Source organism: Tenrec ecaudatus, chromosome 7 (assembly GCF_050624435.1).
Source record: "Tenrec ecaudatus isolate mTenEca1 chromosome 7, mTenEca1.hap1, whole genome shotgun sequence".
In the NCBI taxonomy this organism is placed as follows: Eukaryota; Metazoa; Chordata; class Mammalia; order Afrosoricida; family Tenrecidae; genus Tenrec; species Tenrec ecaudatus.
The window spans coordinates 9582880-9603288 of NC_134536.1; the positions used below are offsets into that span (position 1 = coordinate 9582880).

At 55.3% G+C, this 20409-nt stretch overlaps 1 protein-coding gene across 2 annotated transcripts in view; it reads right to left on the reverse strand.

Annotated features, from left to right (window-relative positions):
• The window catches only part of SYNJ2 (synaptojanin 2), a 128486-nt gene that overhangs the window by 55320 nt on the left and 52757 nt on the right, over positions 1 to 20409 (reverse strand). For both annotated transcript variants that reach the window (XM_075554328.1, XM_075554329.1), the window contains exon 5: positions 7629 to 7712. In XM_075554328.1, coding sequence (XP_075410443.1) covers positions 7629 to 7712 — 84 coding nt within the window. The remainder of the gene's footprint in view (positions 1 to 7628; positions 7713 to 20409) is intronic.

The following is a 20409-nucleotide window of genomic DNA, read 5'->3' on the forward strand; positions in this document are numbered from 1 at the left end:
CCTGCAGCTTGCAGCAGCCCGACTTGTCACCACTACGCCACCAGGGCTGGGACTCGGAAACCAGAAAATAAGAAGGAGTCATTAAGGATGCAGAAAGATGGGAACCCTCACCATTGCGGGGGGGCGGTGCAGTTGACTGGGAGACGTCTGGTGATGCCTCAGGAAGAGAAACACGGAATGACCACGTGATCCAGAGATCCCACTCCCAGGGGCATACCCAAAAGACTGGAAGGGAAGAGAGCGCACCCAGACAGGCTTGCCCCTGTGCGAGACAGCGCTATCAACAAGGGCCCTAAGGTGGAAACAGCCCAAGCGTTTATCAACAGCTGGCGGACACACAATATGGTCTTGACAGGCACAGACAATGGAAACTTCCCGGCCATGGAGAGACTGGAATTCTGATCCATACTGTGATATCAATGGACCTTGAAAAACATGACGCTGAGTGGAATAAGTCAGTCACAACAGGATGAATGTTGTATGACCCCACTTACAGGAAACGGGCACATGATGAGCGTCCCGGAATGCGAGGCGCGTCTGCCCTCACGTTGGAAACAACGGAGCAGCTGCCCCTGCGTCGCAATCCCTTTCAGTGGCTGCACGGCACTGACAAGGCTCAGCACCTGGCCTTGCATGAACCAACCAGACCCGCGGCCAGCGAGTCAGTTCCGACTCACAGGGACTGACCGACAAGTTCTCAATGGCACAGTGAGGCGCACACATTGGGGATGTCCCTCAGGGCAGCCTGTACTGTGAGCACCAGCCTCCTGGCGGTGACAGTGAGGATGGCGACCACAACAGGCCATTTCTTACGCCTCACCTTCTTCTCCTTTGCCCGTCTTTCCTCCCCCTTCTGCCAGCTCACTGGGTACCGTTGACCGACTGTCAGAGCCCTGACCGGGTTGTGCTGGCCAAAGCCATCCTACACATGTGACATTGTTGCCGTTAGGTGCCATCGCATGGGCTCCAGCCCGTGGTGACCCATGCTGTCCGGTCCTGGGCCGTCCCTGCTCCCGGCCCTTCTTCCGTCTGCGCCCACTGTTGCGTGTGCGGTGCACTGCACTGTGTAGACAGGGCCCTGGCGGTACCGCGGGAGAGGCAAAGCCGGCAGCGTGCAGCCCCCAGCTCCTCCACAGGAGAAAGGAGGCTGTCTACTCCTGTCAAGGGTTCCGGTCTTGGAAACTCCCAGGGGACCTTCTACCCTGGTCTACAGGGTCACCACGCATCACGATGGACTCGGTCGCGGTGAGATGCTACACAGAGACCATACCCTTAGACCATGGGATCAGCCAAACTGTAAGGGGGCTGGTCACTAAAGACCCAACAGCACAGGTCGTGCTCATCAGTCGCCATCAGGCCCTCAGTCAGTCTCTCCCAACACAGCGCTGCTCCGACCCTCATTAAAGCTCTATTGCTCACACTGGCCCCCATCTGCCTCTGGACCAGCGGGTCTCAACCTGTGGGGGTTGAAAGACCCTTTCACAGGGGATGCCTAAGACACCTGGAAAACACCTATTTCCGATGGTCTTAGGAACCGAGACCCAGCTCCTCTATCCATCTCCAGGCAGGTCCGCCCACATGCAGAGATGCTGACCTGGTGAGAAAGAAGCTAACTCAACCTTGGCATTGACGCTGGCTTTTTATGCATGCTGTCGCAAATTGTAGCACTGCCGTTGACTGTTGTGATATTGAGACTGTTACCCATGCTACACCATGCTTCCAGACAAAATTTCACTTATTTATCATTAGATATCAATATTTCACAATCTATAATGACATGTTCTTTGTGATGAATCACTACACTTTAATGATGTTCAATGTGTAACCATGAAAATGCAGCCTGCATATCAGATATGTACATGATGATTCATAACAGTGGCAAAATGACAGTGATGAAGTAGTAACGAAAATAATGTTATGCTTGGGGGATCACCGCCACCTGAGGAATTGTATGAAAGGGTCATGGCATGAGGAAGGCTGAGAACCACTGCCCTGGGCCCTTGGCACCAGCATCACTGACCAGCGGCCAGGCCTGGTGCAAGCATCTCTTTCCAATCAGAGCTCAGTGACCTCCACTTGGCAGGATGTACCCCATGGAAATGAGCCACCCAAATGTCCAGTCTTCCTGTCCCCCTCCCAGAGCACTGGTGACGGGCGGAGTACCCAAGCTGCTGCACACGGGAGCCACCAGTTTCTGGGAGGTGCTTTCACGCGGGTTCCCACTCACGGCCACCCGACCATGTGCCTAGAAGGACACGACCCCCGGTCCTGCACCGCCCTCACGATCGTGACCTTTGAGCTTGCGGTCCCTGGTCCTCCTGTCTTGCCTCTTCTTTGCTGCCCGTCAACTTTATTGAGCATGATGTTTTTTCCCGGGAAATGGCCTCTCCTGACCGCACGTCTGAAGTTTGTGAGCCGCCGCCTCGCTTCTAATGAGCAACTGTCGGTGCAGATGAGGGGGCACCCCAGTCCTCAGAGAACCACCCAGAGGTCTTTTGAAAATACCGATGCCTGTCCTGCCCCCCAACATTGTCCTCTGTGGCATGCGACTGGGTCTCTGGGGTGGGTCTCAGGGGGTCTCAGAAGGGCAACAGAGCCGAGCGCCTCCCCTCTGGCTGTTCCTGGGGGGACGCGGGGACCCTCAACACCCAGAGGCTGTCTTGCTGTGGCCCTGCCCGCCTCCACACTCTCACGTCCTCATGTCCCCTCATGGGTAGGGCTCGAAGCGGCTGGGTCAGGATGGGCTGTGGGCACTGTTCCCAGGGGACAGCTGCCACCCCTCCCCTCCGGCCCCGCCCCCTTGAGCAGGAAACCCTGCCTCTGCAGAGTGGAGCAGCTAGCTGCCCCTGACACCAACACAGGAGCCTCAGCCTTCCTCCCGCACCACTCCAGTGACAGGGCCCATGCACAGCCCTGCCCCTGCCCTGCCCTGCCCTGCCCCGCCCCTGCCCCTGCTCCTGCCCCAGCCCAGCAGGTGTGGAATTAGTGCCTGTTGAGTCAGTGGCTCCACCTGGGGGGTTCACAGCGGGGAGGGAGCTGACATCCATGAGAGGTGCTTGGTGTCCTGTATCTGCAGAGAAGGTGCTGGTGACACGAGTTGCCCCACACCCTCACGAAGGCGTGGGGGACACAGCCAGCCTCTCAGCTGCTGCTGCTGCTGCTGCTACAAAAGCAACTGTGCTCCACCCCCAGATGCAATGATGGCCTGGTCTGCTCGTCATGGCAGCTGCCGTGAGCGAGTGCTGGCTGGGTCTCCAAAAGCTCAGCCCTGGAGTCGATGCCAACTCACAGTGACACCCCCCCCTCACACACTCCCCGGGGGTCTCTGAAGCTGTTAAACCTTTAGTAGAGTAGAAAGCCCATCTTTCGGACTGCAGTCCGCTGGGTCTGCAGGTTTCAGGAGGAATACTGTGGCTCTCGGCCCAGGGTGTAACCCTGTTCTGCCAGGGCACAAGGTCGGAGGTTCAAAGCCACCAGCTGCTCCCTAGCAGAGAGCTGAGACCGTCTGCCCCTGTGAAGGTCTACAAAGCCTCGGGTCATGACGAGTCCGACTTACTTGGATGGCGGTGGGTGTGCTGGCACTGTGGCCAAGCAGGTGGCTGCTTGCTGGAAGGTGCTAGAAGGCTGATGCTTGGGGGGACCAGCATGCAGCAGTCTGTCCCCGTAATGGTGACAGTCTCGGGGACCACCAGGGGTGGTGCTACTCTGCCCTATGGTGTTGCCAGAGCTGGAACCAACCGGAGGGCAGCAGGCCCGGTCCTTTGGAAACCGAGGCTTCAGAAAGATCCCCAAAGCACACGGCTCCGGAGTGGAGAGTAAAAACCTGTCTGCCCAGGTGCACAGGCCTGTGCCACTGACTGACTCAGCACATCCCAGCACTGCCACGATGCCCTGCCATGGTCTGGCGGGGTCCCAGACACACATGGGCTGGCCATGCCCGCTGTCCTCCCCAGCGCCTTACTTCCTCAGCCCCCACACTCCTGGCGCAGTGCTGTGTGACGGCTGCCGCCTGTCCTTGGGGGAACAAAGAGAAGCGCAGGCACAGTGCTGCCTACCCAGCACCGCCGGCACCGTGGGGACGGCCCTGGGGGAGACTGTCACACGTGCCCACCCTCCCGAGACCGTGTCTGACAAGGGAACCAAAGCTCCGGATAAAGAACGGAGTCTGGAGTTAACTATCGGGAGAGGAATCCATTCTCAGTGTGGACTGTCATGGTGGCTCGTGACAGAGAGAATAACCCGTTTACCCAACAGAGATAAAATGGGCACTGGTACACTGTGCCTAGAGGTGGAATCAGGACCAAGGAGTTTGAGCTGAAGAAAGCATCCCTGTGGGAATGAGCACACAGAGAGCCATCCCTGCCTCTGCCTCCCAGCCCGGCAGAGACAGAAGGGGGCCACGCAGAGGAGGGAGGAGATCACTGAGGAGGAGGGAGATCATTGAGGGGGAGATCACTGAGGAGGAAGATCACTGAGGAGGAGGGAGATCATTGAGGGGGAGATCACTGAGGAGGAGGGAGATCACTGAGGAGGAGGGAGATCATTGAGGGGGAGATCACTGAGGAGGAGGGAGATCATTGAGGAGGAGGGAGATCACTGAGGGGGAGATCACTGAGGAGGAGGGAGATCATTGAGGAGGAGGGAGATCACTGAGGAGGAAGATCACTGAGCAGGAGATCACTGAGGAGATCACTGAGGAGGAGGGAGATCATTGAGGAGGAGGGAGATCACTGAGGAGGAAGATCACTGAGGAGGGAGATCACTGAGGAGGAGGGAGATCATTGAGGGGGAGATCACTGAGGAGGAAGATCACTGAGGAGGAGGGAGATCACTGAGGAGGAGGGAGATCATTGAGGGGGAGATCACTGAGGAGGAGGGAGATCATTGAGGAGGAGGGAGATCACTGAGGAGGAAGATCACTGAGCAGGAGATCACTGAGGAGATCACTGAGGAGGGAGATCACTGAGGAGATCACTGAGGAGGGAGATCACTGAGGAGATCACTGAGGAGGGAGATCACTGAGCAGGAGATCACTGAGGAGGGAGATCACTGAGGAGGGAGATCACTGAGCAGGAGATCACTGAGGAGGGAGATCACTGAGGAGGGAGATCACTGAGGAGGGAGATCACTGAGCAGGAGATCACTGAGGAGGGAGATCACTGAGGAGGGAGATCACTGAGGAGGGAGGAGATCACTGAGCAGGAGATCACTGAGGAGGGAGGAGATCATTGAGGAGGGAGATCACTGAGGAGGGAGATCACTGAGGAGGAGATCACTGAGAAGGGAGGAGATCATTGAGGAGGAGGGAGATCACTGAGGAGGGAGATCACTGAGGAGGGAGATCACTGAGGAGGGAGGAGATCATTGAGGAGGGAAGTCACTGAGGCAGAGATCACTGAGGAGGAGATCACTGAGGAGGAGGGGGTAGACCACTGAGGGAAAGGCCACATGGACACTGAGAAGCTCCTCGCAGGGAAAGTGGCCTGGAAAAGGGGAAGCCGTTCTTGCAGCTCCAAGACTCAGGAGGCAGGGAGGGATTAAGGACGGAGCTCTCGGCCCGTCTCCTGAGGCACCTCCTGAGTGGACTCGAACTCCCACTGACTGCTAGCAGCACTCAGGGCCGTCTGATATAGCAGAGTCCCCGCCTGGTGCTCCCAGCTGTCCCAGCAGTGTGGGCTCACCGCGGCCCCGAGCCCTGCCCCAGAAAGCCCGGTGGAGGATCCCGAGAGGAGGACGTGGCTGAACCTCAAAGGGTCCTTCCCAAACTCCTTAGGCAGCATGGCCCCCCCCCGGGTTTCGGAGTGCCCCCCCCAGTGTGATGGGAACCCCACTGGGCCTCCCTGCTTCACATGTGACACTCCCCCATCTACGCTTCTCCTTCCCCTGCACGCAGAACTGACAAGGTTACAGGAGGGAGATCTGGGGGGAAGAGAAAGTGAGTCCCCAACCTCTCAGAAGGTGCTGAGTAAGCAAAGTGGCAGGAGGTGGGTGACCGGAGGCCTTGGGGAGGAAGGGGGAGCGCAGCGATGCCTATGGAAACCGGCATTTTGGTGGTGAGAACCATGGCCTAATCTTAGACCCTGTAGCTACGTCCAACCACCACAGAGCGGTACAGTCCAGGGGCAGACGGTCTGGGAGGTAAATTACACCTGAATAAACGTGGCTTTTAACAAACAATGAAAACACATTTGGGATGGACACACCACAAAGGAACGCTCTAGGACAGCAGTTCTCAACCTGTGGGTCGCGACCCCTTTGAGGGGGGCGGGGTGTCAAAGGACCCTTTCACAGGGGTTGCCTAATACATAACAGTAGCAAAATCACAGTGATGAAGTAGCAATGAAAATACTATTATGGTTGGTGGGGTCATATTAAAGAGTCGCGGCCTTAGGAAGGTTGCGAACCACTGCCCTTATGGGCGTTCTTCCCAGAGCCACGTGCTGGCCGGTTGTCGGGTTCCTTCTGATGGAAAGGCCGAGGGTGAGTTAACACAGCCATGTGTGTTCCCAGAAGGGGACATTCAGTCCCCCGTCCTTGCTCCAAGAGCTAACGTGACGCATAACCATGTCGGCCAGCTCGGCCCAGGGACTGACAGCAAGACCCAGGGCTGAGCCCAACATTTGCACCGTGTCACCTCCAGGGCGGTGTTGAAATAAGTGAACTCTAGACTCAGGTCTCTGAGCCCAGCGGTGGCTGACACCCGGGCAGGCAGGGCCTGGCAATGGCTTCTGATGCGCTCCATCCGGGGGTAACGTGAGCCTCAGTAAGAAGAGCTGAAAACGATGCAGCCCGAGGAGCAGGTATGTGAACTGGGCCAACATTCCCTCAGATTGGGGGGGCGGGGCGGGCAGCATCTAGCCTCAATGCCCAGGAATCTCAACGCCCTCACCCAGACTCCCCATCTTGGTGGAGAGTCACTGGGCAGGATGCTGGAACAAAGTCTCACACCCTGCCTTCTCTCCAGGAGGCGGGAGGCCAAATACCTCTGGCACTGAGCAGGCCCTGAGAGAGGGCCAGGAGTATTTTTAGAAACCATGAGAAAGATCTGTGCCACAGTGCCTCCTCCCCCCATCCCCACCGCCACAGCTCTTCTACAAGTCAAGTCCCTTAAAATGCATCTGGAGCATGTGCTGAACTTGGGGTAGGACTTAAGGAGTCGATGTGGTCCCCTCACTCCAGACACCCCAGGACCTTACCCAAGCCACCAGGAAACCCAGTACCTGTTCATCAGTCAACAATCCAAACCAGTACATGTGTTTTCCACATAGAAATACCACACCTGCCCATGCGTACCCTCACCACAGAGGCCTACATACACAAACAGGTAAATACATACACATACACCCCATGCATCCTGCACACATACACAGTATACAACACACACACACACACACAAACCCCACATACACTCACACAACTGACACATACACACACTGCCCAAGCATATACACACACACACACATACACAATACATACTGTGTGTCTACACATACACACACACCCCCAGGCATCCTGACGGCTGACCAGACATGGTACCAGGAAGCAAGTTCGTGACTGGTGCCCAGCGAGGTCCAGAAGTAATATCCGGCCACAATCTCCCAGAGGACACGGCGCTGTCATTCACCCACCTGTAGACCTGGCTGCTCCCAAAACAGCGGGACGGAGCCTCTGATCTGGACAAAAGACGACACTCCATCATCCATGTAAATCGTCTGAAACGGAGAGGGAGAGATTCCTCAGTGGAAGCGAGAGTCTGAGGCCGTGTAACCGGATCCTGCGCCTGAGACCCAACACCAGTCGGCGCACAGGGCGGCTTGCGGACTGGCGCCGCTCTTCTGCCTGTGCCCCAAATGTCTGCCCGGGTCTGGGAGCCAGGGGGCCTGCTGGCTGCTGGGTGGCCTCCCAGGCCTGGTGCCCACATCTCCTCCCAAGAATGACCAAGTGCCCTGCTCCAGGGTCAGCTGGAGCAGGTGGGGCATGTGCACTCCTTAGGGCACGACCCAACGGCCCTCTCTGAAGACCCTCCTTGCCCCAGCCCACGTTGGGAGCAGGAGAAGGGCCATCTCGGATGTCAGGAAGAACTGCTTGTGTTGTCGGCTGCCATTAAGTCAGCCCTGACCCCAGATGACCCCATGCACCAGACCAGTTGCAGATGGAAGCAGGGGACCCGTGAGGTTTTCAGTGACTGGTTTGGGGAGTCGATTTCCAGGCCCTTCTTCCTAGTCTGTCTCAGCCTGGACAGCTCTGCCGATGCCTGTTTAGTATCCCAGCAGCCTGCAAACCTCCCCTGGCCAACAGTGGGGACAGTTCGTGAAGTGCATTGGCCAGGAACTGAAATAGGGTCTCACTCAGGAAAGGCACCAATTCTACCCCAGAGCCCCCAATGTTGTCATCGCTGGTGTTAGGTGCTATGGAGTTGGTTCCGACCCATAGCGACCCTGTACACACAGTGCCATCTCCACAATTGTTCCCATGCCTGAGGCCACTGCTGTAGCCGCTGTGTCCACCCATCTCCCTGTGGACCTTCCTCTTTTGTTGCTGCCCCTCTATGTCACCAAAGAGGGTGACCTTCACCAGGGATGGGTCTCTCTTGACATGTCCAGAGCTTACAAGACGAAGCCTTGCCGACCTTGCCTGGGAGGAGCACCCTGGCCTCACTTGGGTTTGCTCTTCCAGTATTCGCCTCCAGAACCAGGATTCAACACTATCTGTTCCTCTGCAGCCTTCCTTCTTCAGTGCCCGACGTTCACGCACGCATATTCGCCCATGGAGATACCAGGGCGTGGGTCAGGCGTGCTTAAGCTTCAAAGTAACATCCTTGCTTCTCAGTACTCTAAGGAGGTATCGTACAGTAGATTTGCCTAGTGCACGTGTCTTCCGCTTCCGTGAGCATTGATTGTGGATCCGAGCAGGACGGAATCCTTGACAACTCCTAGGTTTGGGGGTCCTCACTGCCCCTCCTTATTACCATGTCACAGCTCTCCATGGCAGGGCTCGTGGCTCAGGGCTGGACGAAGTTTTCAGGAAGGGCTGCCTCCAGGGCCAAGCTGTCTGCACCAGACCAGCTTGAACTTGGAAGACAGGAGTCTGGTGCTGTGCCCTGATCTATGTGAACATACGGCAGGGCTTTCAGAAACTCCCTGGGGAGTGGGCGCTACATAGAAACAAATGACACTTCAACGTCTAGACACATAGCACCCCCGTGCCCCCGCCAGCACATGCACCCATTTTCCAGAGTGGCCCTGCGCTCAGTGGAGCTGCGGGCCTCTGGGCACAGAACTAGGGTTTTTTTAAGAGGACACGCGGACAGTCAGGGCAGGCCTGGCGCTGTTATCAGATGAGTGGACTTTATCAGGGTAATGGTATCCTGGTTTGGCAGGGCCGGCCGGCGAGGCCCTGGGCCCTTTCCACTCGGCACAGCCTGCTCCCTTACCGGGTAGCTTTCCGTGCGAAGGCAGGGCACGGTCAGGTGGCCCATGCATTAGTCATTCTGCAGGTGGGGGGGGGAGCAGAGCGGCCCTTGGTTTCCCTGGGTGACAGGAAGGCCGGGAAGTCTCCAGAGGAGGGCACCCGTGGGTGCATTTGGACCAGGTAGGGACTGCCAGCAAGCCTGTGGCCTGTGACCCTGCCACTGTGCAGACGAGTGATTCCCACACACCAGCCCAGCTCCCAGCTCCCTCACAGACACCAACCTGGCCGGACTTCTCCCAGGATGCTGACACTCCACAGGATCTGGTTTAAGGACAGGAGGGGGTTCCTTCATTGGATGAACCCTGCTAACGGGCTCCTCCCAACAAATGCCTGGTTCGTGTGCAGCTCCTGAGAGCCGGCTCTGGAGACGCCCCGGACAAGGAAAAAACCACGTCCTCCACCTCCTTCCTCTCACGTGGCCGTGACATGCTAGTGCTGGGTCCCAGGCTGCCCCCAAGGCCACCTTCTTTGTTCCCTGACCCACAGACACTAGAGAGGGACACACGATTTTCAATTTGGTGGGGAGGCAGACAGGAGCGTGGATGACTAACCTGGTCCAGACGCCCAGCCGCCCAGCAGGGTGATCCCAGGGTCCATCCCTGTCAATGGAGTTAGCGTCTGACGGGACACGCGCCAGGAGGAATGAATGAAGGATCGTGACCAAGGGCAGGATTTGCTCAAATATCTCCCTAGCCCCTCTTGTTGCTCTGGGCGAAGGGCTGCCCCCTGGGCGCAAAGACAAGGCCCTTGGGACAGAGGAGAGGAGGAGTGGGCAGGGTCAGCACGCAGGGAGCTGGGTTTACGCTGTGGGAGAAGACAGGATGGGTGGGGGAACTCACAAGAGGTGGTAGGGAAATCCAGACAGAGGGATGTTCAGGAGGGAGGGAGCCCCGCACACTGCGGTGTAGTTAGGGTAGAGGCACCACTGGACTTGACTCTCAGGATGCCCTGGGTGACCCTGGATGCCCCTTTCATAGAGCAATGGGGGTAAAACCCAAAGGCCATGGACAGAAGGGGACACGGTGGGGACACGGAAGACAGCTGGCTTTGAGCTGAAAGGCTTTTTGCTAAACTACTTTCTGACAAGCAAGCTGCAAACCTGTGCTTCCCACGTGTGCTCCCAGGGCGCCGGATTCCCACCTGCCCCCCTGCACCAACTGCCACGTCTCAGCTCCAGGAGTCGGGTACGAAAGCTTTGTTGAGGGGCTGCGGGGGGAGGGGGGAGTGGTTCTGCAGGACGAGTCGTGGCTGCAGAGTAGGAACCCCAGGCATGTCTCCCCACCACCCTGCAAAAGGCTCATGGCTTCCAGTGAAGAAGCGGAAGGTTCACTCTGTCCATCTCTGTCACTCTCTCTCTCTCTCTCTCACACACACACACACACACACTCCACCATACATTCTCACAACCCTTCACGCACGTGCACTCACACGCTCATACCCTCTGACACATATTCTCACACATGCGGCCTCTCACACACTCTCACCTATACTCACATGTGCATGCCTTCACACACATCCACGCATGTGCAAGTACACACATACACACACAAACAGCCTGCAGGGGAGACAGCCTCTGACTGAGCAGAAAGCCCCGCCCTCGTCTGGCTGGTGGGCTTTAATTCACGAGAAGCTCATTGCCCGCGGAGAGCAGGCAGTCGGCTCTGTACGGGGTCTCTCGTTGCTAAATGACTAAGCAGCCAGTTCTGAAATTTGCGCCCCGTGACATGTAACTGCAGAGGTAACCCTACACTAGCTCAAGGAGTTCCTCCACTTGGTCTGTGAAGCCCTCTCTTTGAAGAACCCTGAGGCCCAGCAGGAGCCCTGGTGACATACAGGTCACAAGTTGGGCTGCTAAGCGCTAGGTCGGCAGTTCAACACCACCAACCACTCTTAGGGAGAAAGAAGAGGCTTTCTACTCCTGTAGCATGACAGTCTTGGAAACGCCCAGGGGCAGTTCTACCCTGTCCCGTAGGGTCGCCACGAGTCAGGATTGACCTGATGGCAGTGAGTTTGTGTGTTGAAGCCAACACGCAAATGGCTATTTCACCATAATCAAAGCCCGGAGGGTCCCCACCCTTAGTGTTACAAACTCATCAGGAAGTTTAGGTCCTGTGGGTCCCCACTGTAGGCTCCTCTACTGGGGAGCCTGCCCCCACTCTTCCAGGAGCTCCGCAGAAGACATGCAGGCACCTTCAGAAGCCACAGGGTTCCCAGGGCCTCCCAGGGCCTGGAGGAGGGAGCCGTCTGTTCCTGGGTCTGGAAGTGGGAGCATCTTCAGAGCCGGGAACTCTTGGGGGGCTGAGTCAGAGCTGCCATACTGGGAACGCCCGTCAGCGGAGCCTCCACTTGGAAAACAACTTTGGTTCCCAAAAGAAAGTGACGTGGGTCCAACTGAAGCACCCTGTTACTACAAAGTGCTTGCTCCTGAGCTCGGGCCAGCATTCAAGGCTCCCTGGGGAGCGGGAGTTGGCGGCTCTGGTGGTGAGGAGAGGCGAGGTGAGCCCTCCCCTGCTGGCATCTCCCTCCCCTCCAGCCGCCTCCCCTTGCCCAGTCTCCTCACACCGGTCTGTTCCTGCGTCAGGAACCACCTAATGGCCAGCCCCGCCATCGGGACCTGCCGGGGGAGCCCCTGGGAGCATCGCTGGGGGGACCCTGGGCAAGAGCATTCCAGGAGGACGTGGGTGGTGGAGGAAATGGTGTCCCCAACAAGCATGTGCGCAAGTTCTAACCTCGGTGAATGTGACCCAGTTTGGAAATAGGGGCTCCTTTCCTCGGATAATGAGTTACCAGAAGAGGGCGGATCTTAGGCCCAATCCCTTCTGCATGGAGTCCCATAAGAAGAGTGGACTAGACACACACACACACACACACACACGCACGCACATGCACGCACACGGGAGCCAGACACTGTGACAAGGGAGGCCCAGGGGTCCACAAACCCAGGAACACCCAGAATCGAGGGCTCCCCCCAGGAGCCCAAACCAAGAGCTGAGTGGGACGTCTAGCTTCCTCTAACGCCCTGGCCTTCCCTCACGTGGCCGGAGGCTCTCCCACCTGTCCTGGCCCCGTCTGTCCTGCTGCACGGGGCCAAGGAGGACACTTTCATGCACCCCGAGAAGTGGTTCCCACTTGCCCCAGGTGGGGCTGCCTCTCTCCCACGCCCCGGGCCACCCTGTCAGGATGCAGAAACAACCATTGGCTCATCCTTTCCACAGGGAAGAGACCAGCTCACCAGGGACCAGTCCAAAGTGAAGCTGGCCTTGGACACACCTCGCAGCAAATGGGCATGCTGGGTGCAGACACCCTTGTCTGGCATGCCTGGTGCTCTTAGGTGAGAAATGCCCTCGCAGGTGGCTTTAATGAACATAAATCTATGTTCTCACAGTTCTGCAGGCTAGACGTCTGAATTCGGGGTGCTTGCTCAAGGGGAAAGAAGTCCTGGTGGGGCCGTTAAGTGAGTCTTAGACAGCCAACAACAAAGTCACAGGCTCAAGCCCACCAGCTCCTCTGGGCAAGAAAGATGAAGCTGTCTGCTCCTATAAATATCTATTTAAGTTTGTTCTGGTTTTAAATATTTTCTGCCTTCTTTTCATCTGTTTTACTTAGCTACTCTTGTTAGTTTTTGTTTGTATTGCAATGTTTTTCTTTTTAAAAAATCATTTTATTGGGGGCTCGTACAACTCATCATAATCCATCCATCCATCCGTTGTGTCAAGCACATTTGAACGTTTTTTGCCATCATCATTTTTGAAACATTTTCTTTCTACTTGAGCCCTTGGTATCAGCTCCTCTTCCAGCCCCCCTCCCAATGTTTTCCTGTCTGTGAAATCCAGGAGGTGCATCTACAGAGACACTGACTGGATGAATAATTCCTCAGGTGTGACAGGGGAGTTGGGGGGCAATGGGGAGCTGCTAATGATGAGGACAAGAATGAAGAAAATGTCCTAGAACTGATCACGGTGATGATCGTACGGCTCTTCTTGGTGTGCTTGAACTAAGTGCACGATAAGTGAATTGTATGCCAATAAAACTGTTTCTGAAAAACGATTTGCAGCCTCAGAACTCCCATATGGGGTCATTCTGTGTTGCCATTGACCGGAGAGCAGTGGGTGGGGGTTCTTGGGGACAGTTCCTCTGTCCACTTGGCTTCTCGTGTCCTCAGCCCTTGGCCAGCTCTTTGTGCTTGCTTCTCTCTGTCGCTAACCTGGTCTCAAAAGCTATTTACTTTAAGCTGCATCCACATGAGTCAGGCCTCATTCACCCAACAAAAGCCTGATTCCCAGATAGAATTCTCTCTGGAGGTATCACCCACCTGGAGCCCTAGTGGTGTTGAAAGTTAAGTGTTGGGCTGCTAACCACAAGGTCAGCAGTTTAAAACCACCAGCCACTCCTCAGGAGAAAGATGAGGCTTTCTCCTCCTGTAAAGAATTACAGTCTCAGAAACCCCCAGGATCGGTTCTACCCTGTCCTGTTGGGTCGCTGTAAGTCACAATGTACTTGAAGACAGTGACAGTTGTCTACTTTAATCTATAACCCACCCAATGCCCTACAGCTGATTCTGGCTCAAATCAGTCTGCAGGACAGGGTAGAACTGCTCATTTGGCCTCCTGAGGCTGGACATCTTTTTCTTTTCTTTTTCCGTATTGAATACGTTTATATTTAGCATTAGCCAGCTGGACTCAGTTTAGATGATTCTGATTTACTGGCAACATCTAAAGCATCACGGTCAGGAGCCAGTTGAACATACCCCTTCTTCTCAACGTCAGGCCTGACCTTGTCTACGTCAATGTCATAGATGTGCTTCACAGCCTGTCTGATCTGGTGCTTGTTGGCCTTGGCATCCACCGTGAACACAAGTGTGCTGTTATCTCCCATCTTCTTCAGGGTGGACTCCGTGGTCAGGGGGATTTTGAGGAGAGCAGAGGGGCCCAGCTGAGGGTATTTGGGCTGCGTTGGCCTCGGGGTCTTGGGTTTCGGGGAAGGTGGATGACATGGGGATCTTCTTTTATGTGTGTGGCTGTGGGTGCCTTTCAGCATGGCCTTCTTGGCTTTTAATGCCTTTGCTCCGGCTTCGGTTTGGGGAGAGGCATGGCTTCCTTCTTTGCCGTTGGCGTCATCTGCGTTGAAGAGCCGTGAATCTCTACAGGAGCGGGCCGCCTCCTTTTCTCCCAGGAGTGGCTCAGCCATTTGTACCACCAACCTTGCAGTGGGCAGCTAAAGGCTTAACCCAGTGAGGCACCAGGAGTCCTTTCTGGGTTTTGGGAATGAAGATTATTTGGGGATACACCAGTCAACCTGTCACAGGCCTTGTGGCTTGTGACGTGCCTGTGCTGATGGCCCATTTCGGCGGAGTGAAATGCCCTTAGGGCAGGCCAAGGTCCCGGCTGGTATTTCTGGCTGCCTGTCAGCTTGTCTGCTGCTCTGGGAGGAGGGTGCTCTTTCTGAGGAGAGCAAGCCTGTACCACCACGTGCTGTCATGAGCAGGAGCCAGTACAGGAACAAGGGATAAAATTAAACAAACTAGGAGGGTCCCAAAGGATTATGGGAGCAAGAAATCCCTCCTGAACTGGAGGAGGAAGACGGAGACCACTTATAGCAGCAGTGGGCTGGATGCCCACTCTCACATATTCCTCTAGAGCAGGGGTTCTCAAGCGTCCTAATGCTGCGACCCATCAATGTAGTTCCTCATGTTGTGGTGACCCCCCCTACCATAAAATTATTTTCATTGTTACTTCATAACTGTAATTTTGCTACTGTTATGAATCATAATGTAAATATCTGATATGTAGGATGTATTTTCATTGTTACAAATTGAGCATAATTAAAGCACAGTGATTATAGCATTAATTAAATCATTTACCCAGTAATTATAATTCATGAAGTGTTGTTTTACCTCCAATACTGCTGCTTTCAACACAGCAGCTGCTCTCCACATAATAACTGCTCTCTACACGTGTGACTGGCCCACAAAAGTACATTATGGTGCCAACCCCGTCACATACACCTGTATTTGTACAGGGTGTATGTGACGGGGTTGGCACAATGATGTCATCATGTCGGGCACTCGTATGTGGGTGCATCTGCATCCATCTGGAGACGGATAGAGGAGCGGTGTCGCGGTTCCAAAGAACATCAGAAATATGTGTTTTCTGATGGTCTTAGGAAACCCCTGTGAAAAGGTCATTTGCTCCCCCCCTCCAAAGGGGTCGAGACTCACAGGTTGAGAACCACTGCTCTAAGGTCTTGTGTGAAGATAAGGACCCTGCCTCTAGATCTGGACCGGTCACCTGAAAACACGGGGAGACCTATTGCCGTCAGAAGACACCCACCTGTGAGCTAATCCCACTGGAGGCCCCCAGCCATGGCTTTTGGAAGTGCCCACTGGTCTGTGGAACACTGAGAGTGGCAAAGACACTGTAGAGACCTGCCCCAGGGACAAAGGAGCACCCCCCGAGCCTATGCCACAGGTTCTTGTCTTCTTATACCTAGTGTCAGAGGCTCTGGTAGTTACGTCATCTCCTGTCAACCCATGAAGGGGTGGAGTCTAGCCTGTCCATCAGGCCATAGCCAATGAGGCCTCCCTGTGGGCAGGGCCTTCTCCAGAGGATTCTGGGAACTCCTGTCTTCCTCCCTGGAAGCAGGACACACACTCTCTCTGCTTCATGTTCCTGTTGACAAGCCACATGGAGCTACGCTGATGGAGCCAGAGCCCTGGAGCTTGAGCAGCCACATGGAGACCCATGTCAGCGTTGAGATGCTTCCACTCCTGCTGGATCCACAAGATTTTCCACCCACTGGCCTGCGATCTACCTGTATTCAGCATCATTACATGTGTTGTGTGAATCTGAAGAGGAATTTACAGATGTGTATGGGACATAGGGGCTAATATTGGACTTGGGGACTGGATCTGGACTGGGCTGGGATGTTTTCTCCATATAAAATTGCTCTTTTTACATAAAGCTCTTTCTCATACACAGAGGAGTGTCTCTGGATGTGTTTCTCTAGTCTGCCCTGCCTAACACAGAGGCCTTTGATGGCAAAATCACACCATCAGGGTAGGGCGGCACAGCCTGATTGCATCAGTGTCAAAACGTTGTCACCTGTAGAAAGTTGTCACCTGTAGAAAGTTGTCACCTGTAGAAAGTTGAAGTGGCAGAGGCTGTGTGGTAGGCATATTCTCAACAATCAAAAGAGCAGCTTCTGAGTCTGCTTTATGCGCAAACACCTCATGGGATTTGGTTCCGTGGCGTGCAGGTTTAGGGTCATGGTTTTGGGGACATCCCAGCTAATTGCCTAATATCCTCTTTAGTGTTTCTATCCTCAACTCCTAGTTCACTGCATGGAGGCTAGGGTTGGGAAAGCCTGCACGTGACCACTAAAGATACACCAATCGGCCTTTATTCTTCCGAAGCAAAAGGAGGAGAGTCAGGAAGAGGAGAGGGCGATGGGCTGGGTGATTATTGCCCTCCTGAACTGGGAGACTGGAAGAAATGGATGGCACCTCACTACCCGTATGGAACTTCTCATCAGAGATTCTCTAGAAGACTCCTGATCACAGGGAGGGGCATGGAAGACAGAAAGAAGGTCAAGGTCTCATACAGTCAAGAATTCTGGAAGCCTTGAAGGCTGGAGGAACACTTGAAACCGGCCCTGAGGTCATCTGTAAGCCTGAAGTGAGAAGATCCCCTTACAAACGGCTTATGACTCATCTATTCAGAGACAAATGTCTGCCTCGGGCCCTGCGCTCTTTCAACCACTGTCCATATAGGATCGAATTACCAACAGCAGCTCAACAGGTTGGATGGGAGACGGAGGGGACAGGGAGTTTGTCAGCAGGGGAGGACCTCCTTAGAATAGGAGGGTGAGTGTGGGTGCCCAGCTCAGAGCACGTGAACAAGAACCCTGAACTGCACCTGCAGACACTGCCGGATCAGGGTACGTCTGCTACGTCGGGGGCGGCTTCAATGAGTCCATGGACAGAGAGACTTGAGAGACGTGGGAATTGTCCCACAGACCTTTTAAAGCCTCCTTGTGTCTTTGCAACAACAACAACATTCTCTGTGTTTAAACTTCGTCTGGGGAAGGCTGACGCTCGTGGAAGATGGTTGTTCCCCTGTGACTGACTTGGTAAGAAAAGTGGACAAGCCCCGAGGCACCCAGCCCCATCTTTCAATTGGTTTAACTGGTTGAAATGACACTGGGGACCAGCAAACAAAAGGACAACCCAGGCCTCATGTACCCGAGGGCTGAGAGGAGGAGGCGCGGGGGGGGTGGGGGGGGTGAAGGAAGAAGAGGAGGAGGTTGGCCGAGGCAGTGGGGCCTGGCAGTCACTCCTCCTGTGACTGAGGGGTTGGGGTTGTCACCAGGTGAGGGGTCTCTGTCATTTTCATCCTTTCAAAGATGTTTTGCACCTTGGGGCCCCGGTTCCTAGCGCAGCACCCAGCCCACAGCAGGTGATCAATGATAAACCAGAATTTTGAGGGCGGGGGCCAGAACAGCTGGCAGGCTACATAGAAAAACCCAGGTGAAGCAGTCACCACAGCTGGGCTCGGGGCCCAAAAAGGAACCATTTCACTTGGCAGGCAGGATCCAAAAGAAAACAAAAACCGCCTGCCTTGAGGTGTCCTGCCCAGAGGCAGGGGCCTGGGCGCCACTTCGGGGGGCAACAGGGACCACAGGGAGCGGTGTCCATTGCCAGCTGAGCAGAAACACCCAGCAAGTTAAACCTAAAACACCACGGCGCTATTTTCCGAGCTCCCCTGCTGCGGGCTCTCTCCCTCCGTCATCTGCAACCGTGACCGCTTCAGTCGGCAAACTCAACCAGGACGGCCGAGGCCTGGGTGGAATCCCATGCCAGGACTCCACCGTCTGCGCCCTGGCAGGCTCTTGTGCGAACGCCCCTCCTACGGAGGACTGCTCCGGGAGGCAGTATTCAGATACGTGCTGGACGGACCTGGCTAATGTTGGTCTGCTGGGAAGAAGTATAGCCAGAGTGTTCTCTAGGGGCAAGGAAGGCGAGACTTCATCCCACGTACTTTGGACGTACCAACAGGGGAGCCCAGTCCCTGGAAAAGGACATCCTGCTGGGAAAGTGGCGGGGTGGTGAACAAGAGGAAGGCCCTCGACGCGATGGGCTGGCACCGTGGCTGCAGCAATGGGCTCAGGCACGGGAACCCCTCCGAGGACGGCGGTGTTTCACGGTGTTGTGCCCAGTGTCGCGATGGGTCAGAATGGACTGGATGGCACCCGACAACCACAGCATCCTATAATCAACCCTGGAGACTCAGCGGTTAAGTGCTGGTGTCTCACTGGTCAAGTGAGAGGCTGCTAACCAGGTCGGTGGTTCAAACCCACCAGCCGCTCTGAGAGAGAAAGGCGTGGCTGCTGGATCCCACAAAGGTTGACAACATTGGGTCCCAAACCTATTTGGCCTACTGTCCCCTTTTCAGAAAAAAATCTTACTCAGAGACCCCCTGGCGATTGGACACTTTTGACTTTTGTACTGTAGCTTGTTGTGATCGGTAGCATTATTGTAACAACCTGGTCAATAAACACATGTGGGGTTAATAAGGTTGCAGTTTAATTGAAGGGCAAAGAGATAAATGGCTGGGCGAGCCTTGCCTTTCTCTCTCGTGCTCCCTGATGCTCAGTCCAGTGTGCGGCTGCCTTAGCTCATTCTCTGCCTCAACTTGTGAGCTACACTCTCTGTGGGACACCCACCCCGTGGACCGTGTTGCTATCGTTTGAGGTTCCTTGGAGACCTGCTTCTCCACACTGCTGGTGTGTACATCACTTGAGCTGGGGACTGTCGGACCCTGTCATCTGGCCGACTGTTGGTGACCCACCCTGCTGTTTGCTGCCTGTGGCTGGACTGCCTGTATTGCTCCACAGAAGACTCAGCTGTCTGCTTCCTGGACTTGCACCCAGCAGCCCTCGTGAGTTGAAGGACTGCCGGTATGTTAACTGTCTCACGGAAATGAGTTGAACTGAGCCATTTGTACTGCTCTGTGGACTAATGAGCTGTTTATTTCTTATGTTGTATCTATCTGTCTACACACACACACACACACACACACACACACACACACACACACACAAAACCATTAAGTGTCCTGGCTTTGTTTCTCTAGAGAACCCTGTGTAACCACCCATCATCCAGGATAGAGTGTGGGTATCTGTGTTTGCAGCCCCGCGGAATCATCCCAGCAGCTCACAGTTTACAGCTTTGAGACGCTCTCCCAGGCCCCGGGGGTTATCAAATGATCAGCAATGGGTCAGTCTGTGCCGTCCCTACAGTTATCCTTAGGTTTGAGCCCATAGTTGCAGCCATGGAGCCAGTCCATTTCATGGACGTCTTGCTCTTTGGTCATGGATGCTCTGCTTGACCAGGCCCAGTGTCCTGCCCCTCCCGAGGCCAGGACACCAAGCCTCGCCATCCTTACTTCCAGGGAGCATTCGGCTGTACTTCTTCCAAGACAGATGCATCTGTTCTTCTGGCCGTCGGTTGGTATTCTTCACCGACCCCATGATTCAGAAGCACCCAGCCCCATCGCAGGGACCGACCACTGTGACAGGGAACTGCAGTGCTGCTGCCCCCCATCAGATTCACCTGGGTGGACGGGCACATCACTGAAGGCCGTGCTCTGCCTGGGCCTTCCCCGAGGGTCACCTTCCCACTGCAGCCCATCGGGTTCTGGGCATCAAAGTTAGCGGGAAACGCTCGTGAAAAGCGAAGCGGAGGGTGGTATCCCACGGCGTGGATGCCAAGCGCTGCTGGAGCGCAGTTGGCACAGCCCCGGCTGCTCGTGCCTGCGTCTCGGCCGAAGTGTCCGCGGATGGAGGACAGCCATCAGCCTGCCTGCTGCTTCTCTCCTCCTTTCACGGGATGCATCTACTTACTAGTGTGGTGAGATTGTCCAATCAGGAGGGTCCAGCCAT